The sequence below is a fragment of the Thamnophis sirtalis genome, unplaced genomic scaffold (genome assembly GCF_051295495.1).
Source record: "Thamnophis sirtalis isolate CommonGarterSnake01/CBP01778 unplaced genomic scaffold, rThaSir2_p1.2 scaffold_4, whole genome shotgun sequence".
Lineage (NCBI taxonomy): Eukaryota > Metazoa > Chordata > Lepidosauria > Squamata > Natricidae > Thamnophis > Thamnophis sirtalis.
Window position 1 is genome coordinate 95,807,052 of NW_028261384.1, and position 25,498 is coordinate 95,832,549.

General features: G+C 40.1%; 1 protein-coding gene across 1 annotated transcript in view; it reads right to left on the minus strand.

The window, feature by feature from the left end:
- The window catches only part of TOP2A (DNA topoisomerase II alpha), a 44,829-nt gene extending 19,331 nt beyond the window's left edge, over positions 1-25,498 (minus strand). The window contains exons 1-16 of the mRNA XM_087713492.1: positions 25,244-25,498; positions 22,920-23,072; positions 22,511-22,601; positions 22,191-22,254; positions 21,751-21,896; positions 21,101-21,198; positions 20,567-20,779; positions 20,266-20,439; positions 14,823-14,924; positions 12,886-13,023; positions 12,612-12,750; positions 11,088-11,245; positions 9,888-10,013; positions 6,871-6,981; positions 6,656-6,761; positions 5,966-6,075 (exon numbers count right to left, since the gene is read on the minus strand). Of these exons, the coding sequence (XP_087569618.1) occupies positions 5,966-6,075; positions 6,656-6,761; positions 6,871-6,981; positions 9,888-10,013; positions 11,088-11,245; positions 12,612-12,750; positions 12,886-13,023; positions 14,823-14,924; positions 20,266-20,439; positions 20,567-20,779; positions 21,101-21,198; positions 21,751-21,896; positions 22,191-22,254; positions 22,511-22,601; positions 22,920-23,072; positions 25,244-25,270 (1,956 nt within the window). The 5' untranslated portion in view covers positions 25,271-25,498. The remainder of the gene's footprint in view (positions 1-5,965; positions 6,076-6,655; positions 6,762-6,870; positions 6,982-9,887; positions 10,014-11,087; positions 11,246-12,611; positions 12,751-12,885; positions 13,024-14,822; positions 14,925-20,265; positions 20,440-20,566; positions 20,780-21,100; positions 21,199-21,750; positions 21,897-22,190; positions 22,255-22,510; positions 22,602-22,919; positions 23,073-25,243) is intronic.

Here is a 25,498-nt window from a genome sequence, read left to right on the forward strand (position 1 = left end):
GGATCACTGGTCTATACTATAGGCCACCCAACCAAACAGAGGAAGTAGATGAACTTTTTGCTAGCCAGCTAACTAAGGTATGTAGGAAGCACACCACAATAGTAATGGGGGATTTTAACTACCCTGACATCAACTGGGAGACAAACTCTGCACCAAGTGGAAGATCCAACAGGTTCTTAACAAACCTAGCAGACAACTTTGTTTCCAAAAAAATAGAGAAGGGAACAAGGGGATCGGCCATATTAGACTTAATTCTCACTAACAGAGAGGAAATGATAGAAGGTGTTGAAACCACAGGAACCCCAGGGGCAAGCGATCATGTAGTACTGGAATTCAACATTATGCAAGCACAAGTAGTAGAACAAAGTGAAACTAGAGTCTTGGACTTTAAGAGAGCTAATTTCAATAAACTTAGAAAGCTTGGGAAAAATTCCATGGATGAGAATCCTCAAGGGGAAAACAACTCAAGAAGCTTGGTAAAATTTGAAAAGTAAGATTATAAAATCCCAGGCAATACCAATGAAGAAAAATAACAGCTCCCAAAAGAAACCAACATGGCTGCATAAAGAACTCTCTGACAAATTGAAAGACAAAAAATATAAGTATAAAAAGTGGAAAAAGGAAGACATAGCTAAGGCAGAATATCAGGAAATAACCCGAGCCTGTAAAGATGACGTGAGGAAAGCCAAGGCTCACAATAAACAAAGACTTGTGACAAAAGTAAAAAAATAACAAACAAAAAAACCTTCCAACATGTTAAAAAAGAAAAAGGTTAAGGAAACCATTGGTCCATTGCTGGGAGAAAGTGGCAAGAAGGTGACAAGCAACAGGGAGAAAGCAGAACCATTTAACTTATTTTTTTGCATATGTCTTTACACAAAAGGAAAAAACAGTCCAACCTATAAAAAACAGCCCCACAAAAATCAGATCAGGAACACAAGTTAAAATAGGAAAGAAAATGATAAGTGAGCTCCTGTCTACCCTAGATGAGTTCAAATCACCAGGACCGGGTGGATTACAACCCAGGGTTCTGAAGGAACTGGCAGATGAGATCTCAGAACCATTGAACTATATCTTTCAGAGACCCTGGAGCACCGGGAACTGTCAGAGGACTGGAAAAGGGCTGATGTCGTTCCCATCTTCAAAAAAGGTTAAAAAAAAATAGATCCAGGAAACTACAGACCTATCAACCTGATCTCAATACCAGGGAAGATTCTGGAAAAGATAATCAAACAACAAATCAGCAAACATCTAGAAGTAAACAAAGTAATAACCAAAAGCCAACATGGGTTTGTCAAAAATAGATCATGCCAGACTAATCTTATTGCATTCTTTGACAAAGTGACAAAATTAGTGGACCAGAGGAATGCTGTCAATATAATTTACATGGACTTCAGTAAATTACTTTGATAAAGTAGACCATAACCTACTACTAGATAAACTAGAAAAATGTGGATTAGACAGCATCACCATCAGATGGATTCGTAACTGGCTGGCCAACTACACTCAACATGTAGTCCTCAATGAAACTGCATCTACATGGAACGAAGTATGCAGTAGAGTACCCCAAGGCTGTTTTAGGCCCAGTACTCTTCAACAATGATCTGGATGAGGGAATAAATGGGGAACTGATCAAATTTGCAGATGACACCAAGGTGGCAGGAATAGCCAACACTCCAGAAGACAGGCTTAAGATACAGAAGGATCTTGACAAACTTGAACATTGGGCACTATCTAACAAAATGAAATTCAATGGTGAAAAAAGTAAGGTTCTACATTTATGCAAGAAAAACAAAATGCACAGGTACAGTATAGGTGGTACCTTGCTCAATAGTAGTAACTGTGAGAGGGATCTTGGAATCCTAGTGGACAACCATTTAAATATGAGCCAGCAGTGTGCAGCAGCTGCCAAAGAAGCCAACACAGTTCTAGGCTGCATAAACAGTGATAGAATCAAGATCATGTAAAGTGTTAATACCACTTTGCCTTAGTAAGACAACTCTTGGAATATTGCATTCAGTTTTGCTCATCTTGATATAAAAAATATGTTGAGATTAGAAAGAGTTCAGAAAAGAGCAACAAATATGATTAGGGGACTGGAGAACAGCTACAGGAATTGGTATGCCTACTTTAATGAAAAGCATTTCTATGAATTAATTAGAACATCTATCAGAACCTTGACGGATGATATGATAGCAGTGTTCCAATATCTAAGGGGCTGCCACAAAGAAGAGGGGATCAACCTATTTGCCAAAGTACATGAAGACAGGACAAGAAGCAATAGATGGAAAGAAACTAATCAAGGAGAGACTCAACCTAGAATGAGAATACAGAAATTTCCTGATTGTTAGAACAATTAATCAGTGGAACGAATTGCCTCCAGAAACTGTAGGTGCTTCATCACTGGAGGTTTTTAAAAGACTGGACAACCTTATGTCTGAAATGGTAAAGGGTTACCTGCTTGAACAGGGGCTTGGACTAGAAGACCTCCAAGGGCCCTTCCAATCATGTTATTCTGTTAAAACAAACTGAGAGGAAACCCCACTTCTTATTAGCACTGATGATGCCTAATTTGAATAATGGTATGTCTGCGAGAGACTAATCAAGTTCAGAGAGCATCAAGGACATCCCGCCTCTATAGAATCCATGCCTTTATAAGTTACATTTTCCAATTCAACATCTTTGTCCCAAGAGACATGGTCAAGAAATGATCACTTTACTGAAAGATAAAATCATTGTTTCTCTTAACAGATCCTGGCACTGAACAAGGGAGACATCGTACTGGTCTGTGACCATATCCTAATCATTCTAAAAACTGAGATTACATCAGTAGACTCAGTTGAGAACCTTACACAAACAGCTACTCTTAACTTTTCTAGATAAATTGTTTCTCATTAATTTCTATATACATCTCAATATCCCTCAACCGCATATTTTTGAAATTTGGGGAAAAGAAGAACATTACATTGATGCTCTTCAATTATGTTTTCCCACTGCTCATATTGTCACTGAAGGGACTTCAATGCCAGATTAGTCGCCATGGGCGAATAGGTGGCAATATAAATTCAATAAACAAACAAACGATAATCAGCTATTTGCTAAAGTTCCACCTAATTTGCAGACTCCTCCCCCAAAATTATAAACTCTAAATGCCACACTGGACATTAGATATACATATGTTTGACCAACTCAGGAACAAATCAAACTCTTCGTCAATTGACAAAATTATCTGTACTTAGAAAAATAATGAGATGCCCAAGGACATTGCATCAAAGAAATTCCTATTAAGAGAGAAATGAGACAAGGATGTATTCTAGCTTATCTTCTCTTTAATATATATTAGTTCCCTTACTGCCAAACTAAATAGTCAATCTCTTTATTTGCTAAAACTGGGAGAAACACAATTCTATTCTTTTGTATGCAAACAACCCTGTGCTGCTTTCTCAAAGACTGGCTTGAACTAGGTGTTCTAAATATTAGCTGAGCACTGCCAAAAACATCTAATTACACTAAAAACAAGGTCACAGTCTTTGCTAAGCACTTAAGATGCGTGTCTATCTAATAGAGCAAGTCAAAACTTTTGAATATTGGGGATTGTTTCCCAAGATATGGGTAACCATAAATGGCATGCCAACTAGTCATTTGCATTAAAAACATGTTGGATTTACAAATCTTTTACTTCTCCAAAGGAGTTCAACATATAATTTAGCTAAGTTTTCTGAGTCCAGCTCCGTTTTGGAGCTCAGTTGGGCCCCTACAGGTCATTCCTTTCTTTGGAAAAAATGAGTCCATGTGTTTGAGAACCAACTTTAAAGCGCCTTGCTGTGTTTCAAACATGGTCCTGCGCAATTAAACTGGTCTTCTTGAAATTGAAACTTCTGCCTGGATTTACATCTTCTTCTATTGGCTTAAGCTCTTCTTTCCAATTTGTTTGGCTCTCTTTTATTATGACTGACAGCTTTCAGTGCTCCTGGAAGCAGGCAATACATGCCAAATTGCAACTCTATGATTATTCATGACCAGCCATTATCTTGATGGGTTACAAAGTGCTCTAGTGGTCCCCATCCTTTGCAGCTTGGTGGAGTGGAGGAGGGGAACTGGCCTGGGTGAGCATGGGGGCTCGACTTGTGCAAGTTAAGCTGCATGCAAGCCCGCTGAATGTGCAGCCTGGTTGTGAATAGACCATGGCCCAGGGGTTAGGGATCCGTGCTCTAGCTGATCTCAAACAGCGGGCTATTGATTTAGAGTTGCAAGCAGATTTTCCAGCTCTACCAATAAACCCGTTGAGCCACTCTACACATTCTCTCCAACTGATTAAATATCTCAGTTGCCTAACAATCCAAAATTCAGAAGGGCCCGTTTTTTTTAGCCAGATTCAATGCCTTCCCAACAGCTGTTACTGAAGGAAGATACAAAAATCAAAATCCTCTTCAGAGACTGTGTCCATATGGAGGAATAACTGAGTTGACAGAACATGTTATTCTCTATAGCCCTCTCTATAGGAGCATGACAGCAATTATTATTTCCACTTTTTACTACATATCCTGATCATTCCAAGCTGTTTCATCTCATGTTATTATCGGATCAATCTGTTTTTATTTCTCTGACCACAATCAAGTACTGTTTTATAGTTTGCATAAAAGCTATGGTATTAATTTTAAGCCCTCTACACACATATACTCTTTTATTTTAATTAATTATAGCTTTTGTATTCTATTTGCTGGTCTATAACCAAATAAAGATTTGATTGATTGATTTAATAGGCAAATTAAATTCATTTTAAGTCCCACTAAATTATGCCTAAACTAATATTATCTCTCATAATAGGAAATTAAAACTGATAGGAAATTAAAACCTCAAAATATGATTGAATTAAGTTGACTTCATATAAATCCAACAATCTTTAGGAAGTATATAAATAGCCCATAAAGTTAGAGTTCATGTATTTTGCAATCAAACACAAAAATGTATATTTATCCATATTGTATAACAGTGATAATTCACTGTGTCTGTAGTATATTTTAACTTTTATAATTGCTATTAGATAAATGAAACTTGAGTTCAGGCACCTAAACCCTACAAACTTCCTAAATCCTGTAGCAAGGAATAAGACTACCAACTGGGGTTAAAAAAACAAAATAACCAATGGTGGCAAAGCCAGATTGGCTGATGTATCGTAAAATTTTATTTTTTAATTCTGGTGCCCCAATATTAAAGCTGAGGAAAGAAAGGACTTTAAATCATCTATGGTGGACATGTGATAAAGCAAAACATTTCTGGAGTACAATTCATATTTTAATACAGAAAATTCTGAAAATGGAGATAAAAATGAAACCAGAACTTTTCCTTTTGGGCTTAATGGAAAAAGAACTGGAGAAGAAATTTGGAATTTTGTTAGTACATGTTGACAGCAGCAAGACTATTGTATCTGCAAAAATGGAAGGACACTTCGATTTCTATTATGGAGAAATGGTTGCAGAAGTTGATGGAGCTGGCTGAAACGGCAAAACTGACCACTTTGATTAAAGAACATAGCTACTTTTATTTCCACATGGAGACCGCTTCTGAACTTCGTGCTTGATATGGAAAAGAATGAAACTCTGGCTTTGGGTTTTACAGATTAAACTGATACATCTTTATAGAAATGACCTGTTCATACTATTGTGTAGAAGCAAAAAGCTATGATTTGATGTTAATGCCTTATTTTATTGTAACAGAGGGAGTTGGAAGTCAATGCTTCTTTTTCTTTCCTTATCTTTCCTCACTTCTCTTCCCCCTTCCCTCTCACTGCTCTTCTATTTACTTGTGTATTTTAGAATACTCTATAACTTAATTTTAAAAAAATGTCTTAAAAAACAAACAAAAAAACAACAAAAAAAAATGAGCAGAAGGGCTTCTCGTGTTTCACTGTCCAAATAAGTTTGCAGTCAAAGAAACAGAGGGATAAGAAGAGAACTTAATTTACCAAGGTGATTGCATCATCATCTTTGGGACCAGAGTACTTGAAAGGTATTCGATGTTTTGTCATTGCTGCAAAATATTCTTTTGCTTCCTTTGAAGTGCTGGTACCCAGACCTAAGGAGACAGAGAATCTGATTTAAAAAATTAGATAAAATAATCATATTTCACTTAATATGCAACGTTTCTTTTTATTTAATTATAATTTCAGTTTCAAGGTTTCCTAATTCTATAGTGATTAATCTGAATGGCTTACAAATAAAAATTTACCTATACCTACTGAGGCCTTACAATGTAAGCACTATAGTTTTTATAGATTAGGATAATACAGAATACAACACTTACTGAAAATATCTTGTCTCCCTCAATTCAATTAATATATCAAAAACATCAAGAACATTTTCATTTGATCTTAGTGTTATGTAGGATAAATTGTTTTAACATACCCATTCGGCCTCCTGCTTAACATTCAACTTGACAGGTAGGCTGTAGACAAATAACTTTCCTCATCTTTATCTTGCACTTTACATGGAACACATTTCTTGTTTTGATGAGCTAGTTTAAAAAAAATGATGTATAGCCCCCTAATCCCTTTATTCCAAGTAAAGTTAAAATAGTACTATGCAACACAATGTATTCTTTTTAAAATCTAAAGTTAGCCTTATTTAGTCCATTTGACATTACAATTTAGCCAAACCTTTGTAGTATTTGATCTTCCAATTTTTGTAGTTAGGATTGCTGTTCTTCCATTCCTGAAATTCAGGAATGCTATAGAAAGGAATTTCTTCTTTGTTTTTGGAAACCTATGGAAAAGCCAAATATCTCATTTTGAAGAGTTAACAATATAACTAATGAATTTTAGTAAGAATATTTTCAATTGCTAAAGTTATCACTCAAACGGGTGGAGCTTACCTTAACAAGGGGAGTAATGAATTCCTCTAGGAAACGATGTCTCAGAAGAGATGGCCAATTATGGTGAATGAAATTAATCAATAAACCTTTGATATGGGAACCATCTTGATCCTACAAAAATGTTCAGAAGGTAAGATTTCATCCATTGGTGTTAGAAAAGCCAATAATCCTTACTAGCTTTATATTCTGATCTTCTAATTACAGCATTTGTTTGTCAGTTTTGCCATAGTGACCATTATCAGATGTTACATTACAACACCTATAATTTCCAGTCCATTTATAGATTATGAAGTTCAGTGCTTCTGGAAAGAACTAAGAAGATTGTTTTATAGTGCAAAACCAGTTATGATTGTTATTTCTAACAATAAACTCCAATGGATCCACTGTAATTGATAAAGAATTATGATCTAATTTTTCCAGTCATAATCAGAATGCTGCTGTTATAGGATATTTACACAGAAACAACAGCAAAATAGAAATGTTCCTTTACTAATCTACTGTAGTTATTACTAAATATTTTTGAGCAATTGATTTCTACATTTCTGGGAGTTGGGAATGTTTTATATCATGAAGTACTTTTTCATATGCTCCCTTTCCAGTTGCTGATGAGATTCTATTATGCATTTTATCTGAGAATTGAAGGAAGTTATTTTCTTTGTTTCTTTGACAGCAATTTTGTGATAAGTTTAGAGTGACCTATGTTTGTTCTTTCTTTTTAATAAAACACCTTGGGAATGCTAATAGATTTATAATACAATAGCAGAGTTGGAAGGGACCTTGGAGGTCTTCTAGTCTAACCCCCTGCCTAGGCAGGAAACCCTATGGTTTCAGACAAATGGCTATCCAACATCTTCTTAAAGGTTTCCAGTGTTGAGGCATTCATAACTTCTGGAGGCAAGCTGTTCCACTGGTTAATTGTTCTAACTGTCAGGAAATTTCTCCTCAGTTCTAAGTTGCTTCTCTCCTTGATTAGTTTCCACCCATTGCTTCTTGTTCTACCCTCAGGTGCTTTGGAGAATAGTTCTACTCCCTCTTCTTTGTGGCAACCCCTGAGATATTGGAACATGCTATCATGTCTCCCCTAGTCCTTCTTTCTATTAAACTAGACATACCCAGTTCCTGCAACCGTTCTTCATAAGTTTTAGTCTCCAGTCCCCTAATCATCTTTGTTGCTCTTCTCCGATTTAAGCCAAAGCATTAAAAAAATACTCCAGTTCAGAGTAAGATTTATACTTGCATATCACTTTAGAACATTTAAATTAACTACTTTGTTAGAGCTTGAAATAAATAAAAAGTTTCTCTGCAAAGATACCCCTTCGCAGGAACTGGGGGGGGGGGGCAGGGGGAGTAAGTGGGGGCAAAGCCAGACTGATGGATTTATGGTCAAATATTTAATTATGGTGGCCTTATCCACAAAGCTAAAAAGAGGAATTGGAATGAGAAGGATGTGTCTGTATTTTTCGGAGTATAAAATGCACTTTTCCCTCAAAAAAGTGGGTGGAAATGTCCATGCGTCTTATACTCCGAATATTGCCCGGGGGGGGGGGGGGCTTACTGAGCGGGCTGTGGTAAACAAGCCACAGTGGCAGTAAACAGGCCAAATACTGGCAGATCTCCTCCCCCATTTTCCTCCCAAAAAATTAGATGTGTCTTATAGTCAGGAGCATTTTATAGTTCGAAAAATACAGTAAGATAAAAAAGCTGTGATTTTATTTTGCAAAAAATGAACTGGAATATCTGTTGTGTAATAATGAACATTATTATTGCTAAGTTTTATAAAATGCTATTACCGTATTTTTCAGAGTATAAGATGCACCAAGGTTTTGAAGAGGCTTTAAAAAAAAAAGTAGGTAGGTAGGTAGAGAACTACAGTAGGTAGGTAGGTAGAGAGTAGTTAGGTAGGTAGAGGGATAGAGAGAGAAATACAGTAGGTAGGTAGGGAGAGAGTAGGTAGGTATATAGAGGGATAGAGAAATACAGTAGGTAGATAGGGGAGAGAGAAAGAGAGAGAAATACAATAGGTAAGTAGGTAGGTAGGTAGAGAGAGAGAGAGAGAGGGAGGGAAATCCTGTATTCGATGTATAAGATGCACCCAGATTTTCAGCCTCTTTTTTGAGGAAAAAAGGTGTGTCTTATATTCTGAAAAATATGGTAAATTGAACTTGGAGAATGAGTATGTAAAGCATTGTATGATTCAGTAGGCAAGGAATTCTGGATACAATATCTGAACAATGGGAATCTGAACAATATCTGAAACAATTATAATTAATTACATTATAATTTAAAATAAATTTTTATAAGATGATGTACCACTGGTAACTAACACTGGATAAATGATCAAGAATGTATAAAAGTGCTTCAAAAATGAATATGGGAAATGATTCTTCATATAGAAGATTCTTAAAGTCAATATAAAGATAAAACCAGAGACTTCATTTGGGTTTAATGGATAAAGAACTAAAATATATGGGACTTTTAAGTTATATATCTTGATAGCAGCAAAGATACCTTATGCACAAAAATGGAAGGATACTTTGATTCCCACAATGGACAAAAGTTGATGGAGTTAGCAGAGATGGTTTAATTGACTTCAATTAAAGAAAATACAACTGATTTTCTTTCTACTTGAAAACAGCATTTGGATTTTGTGCCTTAAATGGAAAAAAACCCGAAGCTTTCATTTTGGGTTTTGCTGATTAGATAGGTTTATTGTTATAATGGCTATTATTATTGAAAGTAAAACATTGAGGAGATATGTTATTACCTTATTCTACTGAGTCAAAAGGAGTTGGAAGTCAATGCTTTTCTTCTTTTTCTCCCCTTTACCCTAGACTTTTTCCTCCCCTATTTTCATTTTTTTTTGTATTTCTGTATTTTATATTTTGTTAAATAAAATATGAAATCCGGAACATTTGGATTGAGAGACATATGATATCAACTGAAGGCATTGAAAAAGACTGGCTGAGGGAATCCCTTTGCCTATATACAATATCATTGTCTCTGGCATTACGACTGACCTGATCAGTCATGATCATAATCTTTCCATAGCGGAGACTTTTGAGGGATTCTTCATCATCGTAGCTCTTCTTATATTGCAGCCCCACAATCTTAATAATGTTGTTAATTTCAGCATTCTCCATTATCTGAAAAAAGCCCAGCATTTTCTTAAATTCAGAAAACGAATGTATTCTTATCACATTAACCCTGGAGAGAAGCATTGTTAAATTCCAGTCACCTCAACCCACCTATTCATTTAAAATCTATGGAAGATTGCAACTGAAAGCAGATGTCAGGATATCAGCAGAGATTTCATCAAAGGGAGTAGGGGTGATACTTTTAGTCGGGTTTTTTGGGATAGGAAGGTTTTTCTATTTCAAATATTTATACATGAAAAAACATTTAACCTGATATTTTACTACTGAATCTCAGCAGCACAGCTTGTGGGGGAAATCCCTCCAGGTAACCAATATGTTACCTATTCTAATACAGCCACATTTCACAGTGAAAACTCACTTGGGCATAGGGGATAGTCATTACATCGTTGAAGAATAGCAAAACTCTTACTTCAAAAACCAACCACTGCATGGTTTTATAAATACATGTCTGTGGGGATACGTCCAGTTTCATGGTTGTCCCAAAGGTGCTTTTTCAGGAGGCAACTGGACTTTCTGATTTTTCTCTGAAGACGTTTCACTTCTCATCTAAGAAGCTTCTTCAGTTTTATAAATACACTTTTCAGTTAAAATTTAAATGAAGGCTAATGCTTCTGGTTTGGCACATTAAAAAAAATCATGTTCCTCAACTTACAACCATTCATTTAGTGACCATTCAAAGTTACAATGGCACTAAAAAAAGTGACTGATGACCATTTTTCACTTACAACCACTGTAGCCCCCCAATGGTCACGTGATCAAAATTTGACCATTTGGCAACTGACTCATACTTGATGGTTGCAGTATCATGGGACCAAGTGATCCCCTTTTATAAATTTCTGACAAGCAGTCAATGAGAAAGCCAGATTCACTTAGCTATGTTACTAATATAACTGCAGTGATTCACTTAACAACTGCGTCAAGAAAGGTTGCAAAATGGGGCAGAACTCGCTTAGTAACTGTCTTGATTAGCAATGATGTTTTGGGCTCTATTTGTTTTGTGGTCTTAAGTTGAGGACTACCTATAAAAACCACAGGAATGTTTGCAAAATATTGCTAACTAACCTGTTTGTGGGAGGCTTCCCGTACATTAAGAATTTTTCCTCGCAGTGGAAATACTCCATATTTGTCCCTACCCACAACTCCAAGGCCAGAAACAGCTAGTGTCTTAGCTGAATCTCCTTCTGTCAAAATGAGAGTGCAGTTGATAGAATTCTTGCTCCCTAAAAGAGAAGTAAATATAATGCAGAGCTCCATTAAATAGTACACTATAGATGCTCTCCCAATGTTCTGATTCCAAGAAGCAGAGATTTCATTCATGTTTTGGTAAAACAATTGAGCTGTGGTTCAGGAAAAGGAGCTGGATAACCTTGAAGAGTCCTTAGTGCTCCCTGAGCTTGGATGTTTTCTTGTAGATGTTTTATTATCCAAACTAAATAACATCATCAGTGGTATTAAGGACTGGGGTTTGCTCTCAAAGCTATATTCGAGTGGCTTGCCCTGTTAGTGTTGATGGGGAGGAATGATTTTGGAGGTTCTGTGGTTGGGCTGCTTTCTGCTAGCTTGTTTGATAGTTCTTGATTGGGTTATTGTTTGCTTCTTGGTCTAGTATTGATCTTGATGTTAATCTCTGCTCATCTGGGTATTGATTGCTGTGAGGAAGTGTTTTGATCTTTTTGTTCCCTTTTTTTGGCTTATTATTTTCTTCTTTCAATGATATATAGATAAAACCTAGTTTTACCTCCCAAAGACCCATTAGATCACACAGATTAGGCCTCCTCCGGGTTCCGTCTACTAGCCAATGTCATCTGGCCACTACCCGGGGGAGGGCCTTCTCTGTGGTGGCTCCGGCCCTTTGGAACGAGCTCCCCGCAGAGATTCGGACCCTCACCTCTCTCCAGGCCTTCCGAAAAGCTGTTAAAACCTGGCTGTGTCAGCAGGCTTGGGGTCGATGAGTTCCCTTCCCCTCTCGAATCATGTGGCTGTTGGTTGTTTTAAATGCCCTGTACCCTCCCCCCTCCTTGGGTTTGTGCGCCGCCCTGAGTCCCGCCGGGAATAGGGCGGTATATAAATAAAATGAACCTCGAACTTAGTTTGGGTTATGAAACAAAACAACCAAGCTCAGGGAGCCTCAAGGACCTCTTCTTTCAATCCTGAGCTCTCTTCTCGATGGATGTCTGGCTACAATGTAAACTGCCCCAAAGTGAAGATTTGGTTCTTTTCTATTCATTAATCCCAAGAACCCTAATCCCCCACAACATTACCATTTCTGTAAATTTGAACCTTGTATTCAGGAATTGCATAGTCTTACAAAAGGATGAATAGCTTTCTTATAACCTGGAAGGGCAGGGCAAATATTTTATTATTTGTTTATTATGTCTGGACAATTGAGATCTTCAATTGTTTTAAAGGACACAAAAAAGGTCATGCCACCAGAATTCAGCATCCTCATCTTGAAGAATTTATCGGGCTGTCAAAAAGGTAGGGTTGTGAGTGGCTAAATAATTACCCTATCCCTGTACAAATTGACTCAAATATAAATGGTAAAAAATAGCTAGACTTCACTGCTTTTAATACTTGAACACATACCAGCATCATTGGCATCATCCAGTTTAGGAATTCCTTTAATGCGAGTGTGCTTAACAGCAGAACATTTCTTATTTAGTTGTGTTTGGGCTTTAAATCTGACCCAATTCAAAATGCTTTCCACTATGCCACAACTGGTAGCCTAGAAAACAAAAGTGAAAAATGATATTGAAAGAATTCTGAATTGTTCCATGAGATATCTTATTGCTGGATTGATTCACTTTTTGCTCATCAGAATTCCCAGAACCAATTATGAAGCAAACCTTTTAATACTCACCCCCTTGATGAACTTTTCGCTAAATTTGCACGTTGAGCCAAAACTCTTTGCTTGAAGAGTCATATTCTCCTTCGTTTGGGAGTCAAAAGTTGGATTTTCAATCAGGCTGTTTATGAATATCCACATATGATTTTTCACCTGGAATTAAGAAGATAGTACAATTTTAGCAAACTGGTAGGCTATATTTCCCAAGCAACCCTGGCTATCAAATAATAAGTACCGTATTTTCACGACCAAAAGCCGCACCGGATTATAAGCCGCAGTATCAATTAACGTTAATTTTTCAAACTTTTTCCACATATAAAGCGCACCGGGTTATAAGCCGCACATTTCCCGACGCTTCTGGACATCTGTTGCAGTCGCGAGGAGCGGCACGAGGGTTCTTGGCGCTCCGGGGGGCGCCGAGGGCGGCTGGGAGGGGCGCGCGGCTTGGTTTCTCCTCCCTGGACGTCGCAGCGGCGGCCCCGGGCGCACCGATCTCTGTGTTTTTCGCATCGGGGCATGCTCTTGCAGCGCGCCCCGATGCGAAAGGCACTGGGATCGGTGAGTTTGGGGCTGCTGCTGCGGCGTCCAGGAAGGGGAGGCCGGGCCGCGCGCTTCTCCCAGCTGCTTTCGGTGTTTCCTGGAGCGCCGGGAGCCTTCGTGCCGCTCCTCGCGACTGCAACAGATGTCCAGAAGCGGCTTTTGGGGCTGGTGGGGATTGGATTTCCGGCTCGGTGGCCCCTGTCGCTTCTGGACGTCTGTTGCGGTTGTGGGGAGCCGAGGAGAGTGTGGAGGGGAGCGCGCGACGGTTCTTGGCGCTCCGGGAGGCGGGAGAGGCGCGCGGTTTGATTTCTCCTCCCTGGACGTCGCGGCGGCGGCCCCGGGCGCACCGATCTCTGTGTTTTTCGCATCGGGGCGTGCTGCAAGAGCATGCCCCGATGCGAAGGGCGCGGGGATCGGTGCGCTTGGGGCTGCTGCTGCGGCGTCCAGGGAGGAGAGGCCGGGTCGCGCGCCTCTCCTGCTTCCCGGAGCGCCGGGGGCCGTCGCGCGCTCTTCTCCGCGCTCTCCTCGGCTCCTCACAGCTGCGGTGGACGTCCAGAGGCGACAGGGGCTGTCGAGCTGGGGGTCCGGTCCCCATTGGCCCCAGGGGCCGCTTCTGGACATCTGTTGCAGTCGCGAGGAGCAAAGCAGCTGGGAGATCTTTTTCCACATATAAAGCGCACCGGGTTATAAGCCGCACTGCCGATTTTGGATCAAATTTTAGGATTTTCAGTGCGGCTTATGGTCGTGAAAATACGGTACCCAAACTGTCAGTATAGCTTTTGGAAAATGATGGAATCCATTTCCAAATGATTGCATAAGAATGTCTGCCCAAAACAGATCATGTTATCTTCAAAATGGATAGATTCTCAAACAAAGTAGCCCATCACTACACAGAACAAGCTAAAAGCAGGATTTGTTGGATGCAGAATCAGAAAGCTAGGTTATGCAAGGCTTTAGATTCAAAGACACAAATGTATTTTAGAGCATGTGAGAACACACAGTGAAGTTGTCTGAAAATTTTTCAACGCATATTTTTCCTGGAATTATGTAGCAACTGCAGAATTGCAAAAGGTATGTTCATTTTAAGGAATAGACAAATGATACATGAGTGTCTTCATGTGCTTCAAAGCCTCTTTTTGCCTTCAAATCTGCAGTCCTAATAAAAGATATATTTTGTAATTAAACCATATGCAATTCCTATCATACTATCATTGAAAATACTCCTTTATTTGCACACCATTTTGCCTAGCCTGTGTTTATTATTGGACCATATTGAGGATAGCTGGACAGAATCACTAAAGATTTAACTATTTTTTAATAAGATGAAAAGCATTGGAAACATTAAACATTTCAGTATGATTTTTCAATTGGAATAAATATATTAGTGAAAAAGAAACAATTGAGAGTTATACCTGGAAAGGCTTTATTGCAACTCCACCTTTGTTTTTTTTCTTTACTACATCTATGAGTTTGTTGACAATCTGGTCAGAAACATAGTCTACATGTCTGCCACCCTAGAAGAAAAGTCATTTTTTAAAAGGGGATATTACATGTATTTTGGCAATGCAGACATATCAAAGTATAAAAGTTGTTGTTAGTACAGTAACCTAAAATGGGGCGTTGGTTCTTACCTGATTCACCCCTTCTCTAGGCAGGTGGAGACAGCAGCCATGTGTGGGTTAATTTAGCCGGAACCAATAGGACTGAGTCTACTAAATGATGCCATCATCTCTGAGGAGTGTCCTCCCACTTTCTTGACGGAGATAAGTAGACCGCTGTACAAGTCGACTGCTCTCATCCCTCTATGTTCAGGTGACCCCCCAAATGTCCCTCCGCGACCTAGGCCAGTCCCAAGAAGGGTGGGGATGGCTGCTGTCTCCACCTGCTTAGAGAAGGAGCTTATCAGGTAAGAACCAACGCCCCATTCTCCAAAGTTGGTGGAGACAACAGCCATGCGTGGAACGTACCAAAGCTGTGCCTGTCTCCGGGTGGGAATGTGAGTGGCCTAGGTGTTTGAGGAGGGGAGCACTTGCTGAAGCACATGTCATCTCAAGGCTGCATTGGCTGATGCGTACCTATTCACCTTGTAGTGGCATATAAATGTCGTCAGGAGTAGTCCAAGTGGCTGCCCGGCAGATTTCCTCCAGAGGCCTGTGTGGATTATGCATCCGACGTTGCAGCGCTGCACATAGAATGTGCAGAAGTGTTGTCCGGAGGCGTGAGATGATGCGTTAGATAAGCACGTGATACAGCTGATCTAATCCAGTGCCCAATCATTGATGAAGATGCCTTAAGGCCTTTATTAGTAGGGTGGAAAGAGACAAAAAGGGCCTTGGTGCGTCTGAAGCTGGCAGTCTTGTCCACATATATTTTAAGGCCCCGACGCTTATCTAGTGTGTGCCACTTGCGTTCAAGGGCATGAGTTGGCCTGGGACAGAAATTTGGAAGGGTCAGATCTTGAGACAGCGAGACAAGACAGAGGAAGCAATGGATTTTGACGCGAAATGGGCAGCATCTAAAGATGCATCTGCAGTGTATTCCAGGGCCGCCTTAAGTTTGTTAATGTCTCTGCGAGCCCTGGAATCCCTGGGGGGAATTCCCTCTTGAAGTTGTCTAAGCCATAGGAGGGAAGAGCGGCTAAAGAAGGATGATGAAGTTGCGGCACGAACAGAGTCTGTTGAAGCCTGTTGTCCTCCGGGCGAAGAGCCTTCTCAGGAGCAGCTGAGGCCATATTAGGAGAGGACAAAGTCAAAGCAGGTAAATCAATGGAGGGTACCTCAAGAGCCTTGGCAAGCTCAGGACCAACATTGTACAGGCGCTTGCCTAAGGTGGAGGGAAGAGGGCCTGTATCTGGAGACACCCATTGGTTCTGGACCACATCTATGAAGAGCCTGGGTGAGGGAATCACCGCCTTTTCCACCTTGGGCTGGATGAAGGGATCAGTGGTGTCTGTCTTGTCTGCCTCCGTGCCCTGAGAAGTCTTGGGTGGAGGGATGCCAGCAATCTTCTTCACCTTAAAGAGGAGAGACTGGAAGATAGCTGCGGCTGGATAATAGAAGCTGCAGGGGAATCTGAATCTGATGTCAGGAGAATGGCTGGGCTCCACAGGCCTTTGGGCCTGGAAAGGATGGGGCTCTATGTGCTTGGTTTTACTCCTGGTCTTCCTAGGAGGAGCTTGCATGGGAGTATCGCCTCCGTCTGAAGGGGTGGTATTTGTAGCCCTGTAGCCGGGAAACCTTAGCAGAGGGCTCATTGGAAGAAGCCACTGAGGCAGGCTGGTGGCTATGCACAGCGGAAGCAAGGCCCCCGGTTGAAGCATTTTGGGCCTGGACAGGTGGAGGAACCTGCGGATCTTGAGCTAGAGAAGATGCCATAGCAGTACTTACAACCTTGCTGGGAGGATTTGCGCCTAAACAAAATGGCCACTGAGGGTGCAAAGCCTATGGGCCAGGCGCCACGAGGCTGAGGAGGCCACAGTGCCAGGAGGGTGCCTTGGAGAGAATGTGGAGGCTTCAGCAGCACTCTCTGAGGTGGAGGATACTCTTGGGGCTGCAGCGGTGTTTGGTGGCGGTGATGAAATCTGCCCTCGCAGTGGTGGCACGAGAAACTAGATCGCTGGGGCAGCCGCTAGTCCTCAAAGTGTCTGCCCAATAGCGGGGCCTCCAACGGCCAATGCCAGGCAGCGTCGAGAGGAGGAGCCTCTAAATAGCAGCCATGGAGAGCAATGAGGCTGTGAGCCTCGGAAAGAGCTCTTGTGGCGGCACTTTCCGTCAGAGCCCTGAAGAGCTGTTTGAAAGCCTTCGCTCCCTGAGGAGCTGTCCTCGATGAAACCTGTCTTTTCTTTTTTTCAATTTGGAGACAGGAATCCTTCTGAATTAATTCTCTTTGAAAAAAGGCCAATTAGAATAGTTTTTAAAAAGGAATTTAGAGTAGTAAGTAGACTCAGTCTTATTGGTTCTGGCTGAGTTAACCCACGCATGGCTGCTGTCTCCACAAACTTTGGAGAATAGTTTTAGACTTTTATTCCGTAAAAACTCTGCTTTATTAGAGGTTTGCTATATAGGTACCATATTTTTCAGAGTATAAGACGCACCAAGGTTTTGAAGAGGCAAATTAAAAAAAAGTAGGTAGGTAGAGGGATAGAGAGAGAAAGAGAAATACAATAGGTAGGTAGGGAGAGAGAATAGTTAGGTAAGTAGGTAGATAAAGGAATAGAGAAATATAGTAGGTAGGTAGGGGAAGAGAGAGGGTGTAGGTAGGTTGGTAGGTAGAGGGATATAGAGAAATAGAGAAAATCAGTAGATATGTAGGAAGAGAGTGGTGGGTTTCAAAAAATTTTAGAACCTATTCTGCAGGTGTGGCCTGTTTTGTGGGAATGGCTCGGTGGTCATGTGATCAGGTGGGCGTGGCCAACTTGGAAATGTGGTGAAACTCACTTGACGCTCTTGCTTAGCAACCAAAATTTTGGGCTCAATTGTGGTTATGTTCTTTCTTCTCTCTCCCACTTTCGTTTTCTTTCTCTCTCTCTGGCTTGTTTCTCTCTACCTCTCCTCCCTCTGTCATTTTCTCTTTGTGTCTGTCTCTCTCCTCCCATGTGTCACTGCGTGTGTCTGTCTCCCTCCCCATCTCTCTGTGACTCTGTCTCAGATACACACATACTGTGGTCACCTTGTTGAGTGTTCCAATCACATTTGAAACACCAAACAACTGGCCTGCATTTATGGTTTTTTGCAGCATTCTGCAGTTATAGGACCAAAATATATGGTTAAAAGTACCTGGCAGTGGCGTTTTTCCCTGGGGGACTCTTCAGAATGACAAGTCCCCACTGGTTGCCTTCCCATTCCTCATCTTCCGGTTGTGGCTCCACACCATGGAAAACATAGGTCACGCACGCCCCGCACAATTACAGCCCGGAGCAGGACCAAAGCCCCTTTCCCAATTAGCCCTTCCTCCCTTGGAGGGCTTCGGAGGGAAGCTTCTGCAGAAGCCCAGTTAAGTGAGAACAAGTTCACGCTGTTACGAAGTCTTTGAGGCTGTAATTGAGGGTGTATGCACGCATCTATGTTTTCCATGGTGTGGCAAGCTATGCGTGGCTGGCAATGAATCCAGAGCCCATCCGGGAAGACGAATATGAGGGGGACCGCTCCCCCCCTCAGATGGTCTCTGGACCAGTGGAGCCTCATCCTTCTGAAGAGGACCTGTCCCTGAAGAGGGCAGATGTGGTGGCATCGGTTTTGGGATGTTCTGCGGAGCTCCCAAGGGAAAAACGCCGTGGGAGATGGTTTTTTAACCAGGTGGCTGTCAGGTTAAGAGGGCTGCCATCGGCTGCCCTCTTCTCTCTGAAAGCCACCTCGTTTCCAATGGAGGGGGGTGGGGAATGCACGTTTTTTCCTCCCTTGGCATGGATTTCCCACTCACTATTGGTCCCGTTGTTGCTGGATCTGCTTTTGCGCTTTCTGGTGCGGCGGCGGGACTCTTGCCATCGCTGAGAGCTTTGCTGCCAGGCGTTTCTTGCTATCCTCGCCGTGCCAGATTCAGCAAAGCAACTCCAGCAGCAATGGGACATGCTTGGGGAAGGGAGAGCCGGAACTGACGGCGATTTGTGCTTCTGCCGCCACTGTGAAAATGTATTTTCCAGCCGCAGGCAGGAAGGAAAGAAATCAGTCTTTGGAAAGAACCTTCTCTCCCCCTCCAGAGAGCCTGTGCCCTCGGCTATCGCATGGCTTTTTTTCTCCACCCGCCTGAGCAAAGGCGGGCCACTAAACTGCCCACTCACCCGCATTCAAACCAGCCCATCCCCTCCTGTCTCTCGGCATGGGGTCTCTGGAGGGGGAGGGAAGGTCTTTCCAAAGACAGGCTTTCCTTCCATCCTGCGGCTGGCAAAACAGACGTTTTCACAGCAGCGGCTGAAGCACAATCCCTGGAAGTCAGTTCTGGCTCTCCCTTCCCCAAGCACATCCCGTTGTTCCCGGAGCCGCTTTTGCTGAATCTGGCATAGCGGCAGGACTCTTGCCATCGCTGAGAGCTTTGCTGGCAGCTGCTTCTTGCCATCACTGCCGCGCCGGAAAGAAGCCGGTCTTTGGAATGAACTTTCCCTCCCTCTCCAGAGAGCCCATGCCGGGAGAGAAAAGGGGCGGGCTGGTTTGAATGCAAAGGAGCAGGCGGTTTGGGGCATGTCACTGTAGTAATTAGTCAGATAAATCATGAAAGTGCAAAAGGGGATCACGTGATTCTGGGACACTACAACTATCATAAATATGAGTCAATTACCCAAGCACCTGCATTTTGATTACATGTCCATGGGGATGCTACAACAGTTCTAAGTGTGAAAACTGGTTATGTCACTTTTTTCAGTGCTGGTCACTAAACAAACTGTTTTAAGTTGCGGACTACCTATACTTGTTGCTCTACTCAATCATTTATTTCTTTATAATCTTCATTACAATTTCTCTCCATTGTTAATTAGGTTCAAAGAAAAATTTAAGAAAAAATAACTGCCAACCCCAAAAAGTCTACAACTAGAGTCCATTTCAATTAATTATCTTGAGATCACATTATATTATATAATCTATGTATTTTAGTTCTAAACTATAGGAAGAGTAGTTTTAATAAAACACAAGATGCAGAATTGCTTATTTTATACAACACGGGTATATCTTTAACAATTATAATTCAGATACTTAAGTAAAATTTCAGTCTTTCAAAAATATTCAAAGTAAAAAAAAAAAAGCTGCAAGTCTTCTACAACAAATAGATGCCTAGTAAGAAAACTTTCCTTTCTTCACTGAATGCTTTGATGAAGTATTTTTAGATGGTAGATTCACAAAAGCCCTGTATACTTTTGTAACTGTTTACCTTAGTTGTAGCAATGCTATTGACGAAGCTAACTTGTTGGAAGCCCCTTTCACTCATGGTTAGACACACTTCCCACCGGTCATTAACTTCTTCATGAATTACTTTCAGTTCATTGCCAGTTTCGTCCACTTTATCTTTCAAGTACATGTCTACGTAACTACGGAATCCTTTGACCTACAAAGGAGACAAGCGCAAAAATTTCTATATTTTTTTAAAAAACAGTTGCCTTGGCTGTTAACATGTTAAAGGACCATCAAATTCTGCACACCAGCAGTTGTTTTTGCCCATTTTAGTAACTCACAGGTAACTTCTTTCCATTTAAGAATACAGTGATCTTTTTAGCTGATCCTGCAATATCATAGGCTCTGCGAGACATAAGTGCCACAGTATCTTTATCCAATACAGTCATTTTAAATTTGGACAGGTCAGGCTGGAAAGTAACACATGTGAAGTCCTCGCCATCAAAATGCTTCAGTTTTGTCTCTCCTGCTTTAGTCATATTGTCAGTCCAAGTCTGCAAAGGAATTAAGACCAATAGAATTGTTAGGTACATTGGAGGGAGGATACATTTCTTCTACAAAATACAGCTCCTAGATGTATAGACTTAAGTCTAGACAATCTAGACTTAAAATGTATGTGGCTTCTTGGCCCAAACTATCTTGATTTCACCACTTATGCTTAAACTAATTTTTTAAGATATGCTCATCAGGAAGTATTGAGATGTCGAAATAAATTTAAAATAAAATATGAAACAAATTTAGGAGCTAATAAAATAAAGCTTGGCGCCTGTATTTTAAAAACAGTGAAATCATTTTTTGTGCAAAGTTTTATATACCTGTTTAAAAAGCTTTTTATATTCTTTGCATGCTGTTTCCACTGTAAATTTGGTACTGAATATATTGCACAGCTTTGCACCATAACCATTTCGACCACCTGGAAAAATATTAATTGTACATATTGTTACACTGAAGAGATATACATTTCAGTTACAGGGTACATATTGTCAATTCATAAACCCCCACTAAAATCAATATAATATTTCACAAATAAGTACGCATGCAGTGGTATTTGTACAAAGAATTGATAAGGCACTCCATATCTTCATGCAGAAAAAAATGTATGGTCGCATTTTTTATAAAGAGAGAGCACTGCTTGCTCCTTTACTATATTCAAAGAAAGATGAAAGGATCAAGATGGGACAGTTCTCTATCAATCTCTATCTGTCTCTACAGATAGTCCACATTTTCTTATTTCTTATTTAGTTACCACTCAATACAGTGCATGCAATAAAAATTAGTAAGAGGTTTTTGATTTATCACTTATTTATGATTGGAATATAAAAACAACATATATGGAAAAAAAATGATTTCCTGATCATTCACATCTTGCTGTTCTGTAGAAACATAAATGTGAAATTTTAGATGCAATTATTTTCATGAGTCAATTAAAGATTTTAAAGTGACTGCTTTGCAGGTTTTTCCTGACCTGTGACTTTCTTCTCATCATCATCATAGTTGCTGGAAGTTAAAAGATGTCCAAAAATAAGAGCTGGCACATACATTTTTTCTACTTGATGTTCTACAATAGGGATTCCTTTCCCATTATTCCACACAGAGATTGTATTATTCTCCCTAGAAAGAGAAGATTCAACTGATATTCAAAGAACTGCAAACTTGTGTCTCCCGATTAAAACACTAAATGTGATCAGAAAGTCAAACTCTATGCTAATCATTACACTACTTTTTAACTTTGTCATTGTATGTACTGTATATACACATACACATATATACACATACAACAAAATTCACAGCTATGTAAAGCTACAAGAATAGAGATTCAGTTTCAGAAAAATGCATATTCCCTTCCCAATGAACAAATCCTCAACTGAAGTCAAAAATATTATATAATATTAAAACAAGACTTACGGGTCAATTGTAACTTTGATACAAGACATATTCTTATCTCTCTGCTTGTTATCAGCTGCATTGACTAAAAGAAAGCAATACATGTTTTTAGTGATTGGTAACATTTGCAAGTTAAAACTCCTGATTTAGTCTTCAGTTTATGCAATACTTAATTTCAACAAATTTTGCCAAAGATCAAGCATTTTGCTGCCTTTTCAAAAAGCTAATTCATTGCAATACCTTTGTATATTGTTATTCATCAACTATGGCTCTAAAAACATATCCTCATAAAATGCTTGATGTCCTCACTATGACAGCATTTTATCCATATGTCAACATACCTAGTATTTCATCGAAGATTTTATAAAGACCAGGAACAAAGGTGACATCCCTGCAATTCAATCCTTCATCTTCATCAAATACCCACATTTGCTAAGAAGAAAAAAGTAATTTTATCTGCTGCAAAATCTTGAGGTATCTTGAAATATATACTATAATCAGTGTACTAATTTTAATGTTTCATAAAAACCTGCTTTTTAAAATGCATACTTTTCAGTTTTCATAAATTTACAGCCAATTGTGTTCACATTAGTCATAAATGGTGTGTAATGTATTTTCTATATAAGAAAATTATAAACTATTTGGCTGATAAAATAGTTTGCCAAGGAAAATCTTAATTATAATTTTAATTTGATAGCACATTACAAAGTACTTTGGGAGGTCTTTGCCCCAAACAGAATATTTTTTTACCTGAGTTACTTGCTCCACAGATCCAATGTACGTATCAGGTCGAAGCAATATATGCTCCAATTGAGATTTCTTTTGATAGATTCTTTCAACAGACAACCTCTTATCTGAATTCTTATTCTTTATCTTCTTCACTTTGGGGTTCACATCAACAACCTCAATGGAAAGAAAACAAGAAACATTGCAAGGAGAAATTCATTGAGTGCCCATCTGTTTCTGATAGGAACTCAGATGGGACTGAAATACATAGAACATAAAAATAGCAGTTAAATGTTGAATGAACAAAATAAACTGAGTAAGGAAGTACATGTTACTGGAGGTCAGCTCCAGATTAAACATCTTAGTTGGCTGGTATTAAAGGAAATAAACATTGTACAAAACCAGCGTCACACTGAAAAGTGTCCAATGGCATACTGCAAAGTCCATTCTGTGTCCTGTACTGCCCACATAAAAAGGTCAAATGTAATCTTATGCTGCTTCCTCCTTCAGGGCTAATATGATTGGTTCAATGGTGATCCCCAGGAGCGCTCTGTAGGACAATGCACAGAGGAAATAGGACTATTCTTAATCGTGAGCGATTAAGCATCCTGCCCTTCAGGATAAGAACTGCACCAACTTCCTATCTTCCATAAGAGCCTAAAGTCCTGGCTCTATAAATTGGCTTGGGTACTCAATGGGGGAGTTGTATTCTGGAGATAGCTGCTAGATGGACAGTAGACTCCATCTCTTGATCTAGCTTTCTGCTCCCACTTACCATCTTTTTTAGTATTTGCATCAATATATTTTTCTTTTTCCATATTATTCTATTATTTTACTTTTGTTTAATTTTACTTTTAATTTTGTTTGCTGTTTTAAATGATTGTAAGCTGCTTAGAGTAGCCCTAGGGTGAGATTAGTTAATTAACTGCAACACTAAAGCTGATCAGAAATGAAGATGAATATACATGTCCCAAACAATATTGCAGGAGCCAATCTGGATTGGTCACTGGGACCAGAGGTTTTGTATTCCAAGCTTTCAGACTCATCCTGGAGGCCATTTTCAAGGAACTCTAGGGGCTCCAGCGTGAGTCTGAAAGGTTGGGATACAATACCTTTGGTCCCAATAAACCAACCTAGGTTGGATCCTGCAACTAAAGCTGATGTTCAATTGCATCATCAGGATCTAGTTGCCTTAAAAGGCGCCTGGTCTATTTAGCATGCTTGAAGTTTATCTGTGCCTCCCTTTAGCATAGTTGATTTCCTATCTGCAAGCTGATTGTGGTCAAATTATTCCCCACTCTACAGTGTAATTCATCTGTATTTAAAAGATTTCTATTCCTTTACTGGAGCTGAAAGGTGGAAAAAAGCTCCTGATTCTGTTAGAAGTCAGACTTGAGACTAAATAAAAAGTTTCCTTCAAAAAATATCAGAAGTTTAAAATCTCCTCCCATTTTCTAGAAGAGGTGGACAGTTTCAGGTTGATCTTATCTTTTATAATGCACAAACTTAGCAAATTGTAAAGTAGGCTTAAACAATGTGGGTATACATATTCAGAAAGTGAACAACGTAATCATATGTTCAAAGTGACCCAAGTAAATATGTAACACTCACATCAGATAATATAGATGGGGTTTTAAGGGGCAAGTAGAAATGATGGGGGGAAAATGGTAGTTCCTTAGAAAGACTTCATCAGGTAAATTACACCCAGAAGCTCTATTATAACCAGTGCATCTTACTTAGCAGAAATGTTGCATAGGTATACTGAGGTGCGCCCATAATACTCATGCTGATGTTTTCTGGACTAGTTGTTTCTTAGTGATCTTAAGTTCAGTCCCATGTGGAATGCATTGCAATAATCCACATGCAAGGGTGGCCAAGACATGAGTAATTAGGAAGTAGGGTACCTTTGTTGAGGAAATAGTGCAATTGGCATATCAGATAAATTTGGGCAAAGGTCTAGCTGTTATTGCTCTTCAGTATAAGCTTTTGCAAACTGAACTTCCCTCCATCGCAGCGATTAACTGTAGTTTATGAAAACGGAGGCTTTAGCTTTTCTATTTCAATGGATATGGCCCTTACACGACGACCTGCATCCTATTTGTAATATTCAGGAGGTCAGCATTCCTTAAACCACCCTGACATGCCCATCAATCAATCATTCATGTGGGATATAGACGATAGGAGTCATAATCTCAGTATAGCTCAAACGAATCAACTGATGCTAATCAATTTCAAGGAAAACCAAAACAAAAGGGAGATAATCGCGTCAGAGAGGGATGCTTTTTAAATTGCGTTTGGAACACCATGGGGAGAAAGGAGAGAGACCCAAGGCAGACCGAAAGCCTTACCTTGAGCGGGGAGCAGTTGAGATCCATTGTGGCTGCAGAAGCGGGAAGAAAAGCGGGTGGGGAAATCTGGTTTTCGCAAAAAAATATCAAACCAAGGAAGAAAAGGGAATATCAGCGCCTCAAAATATCAAACACTGGCTGAGGCAGTAGGGGGAAAGGTTTGCGACGAGAAGTGCCGCCACCGTCTTCTTCCCGCCAGCCGTTCTCCAACCGCCTCCCGCGCACTTTGCTCACACAACGTCCGAGAACCACGAA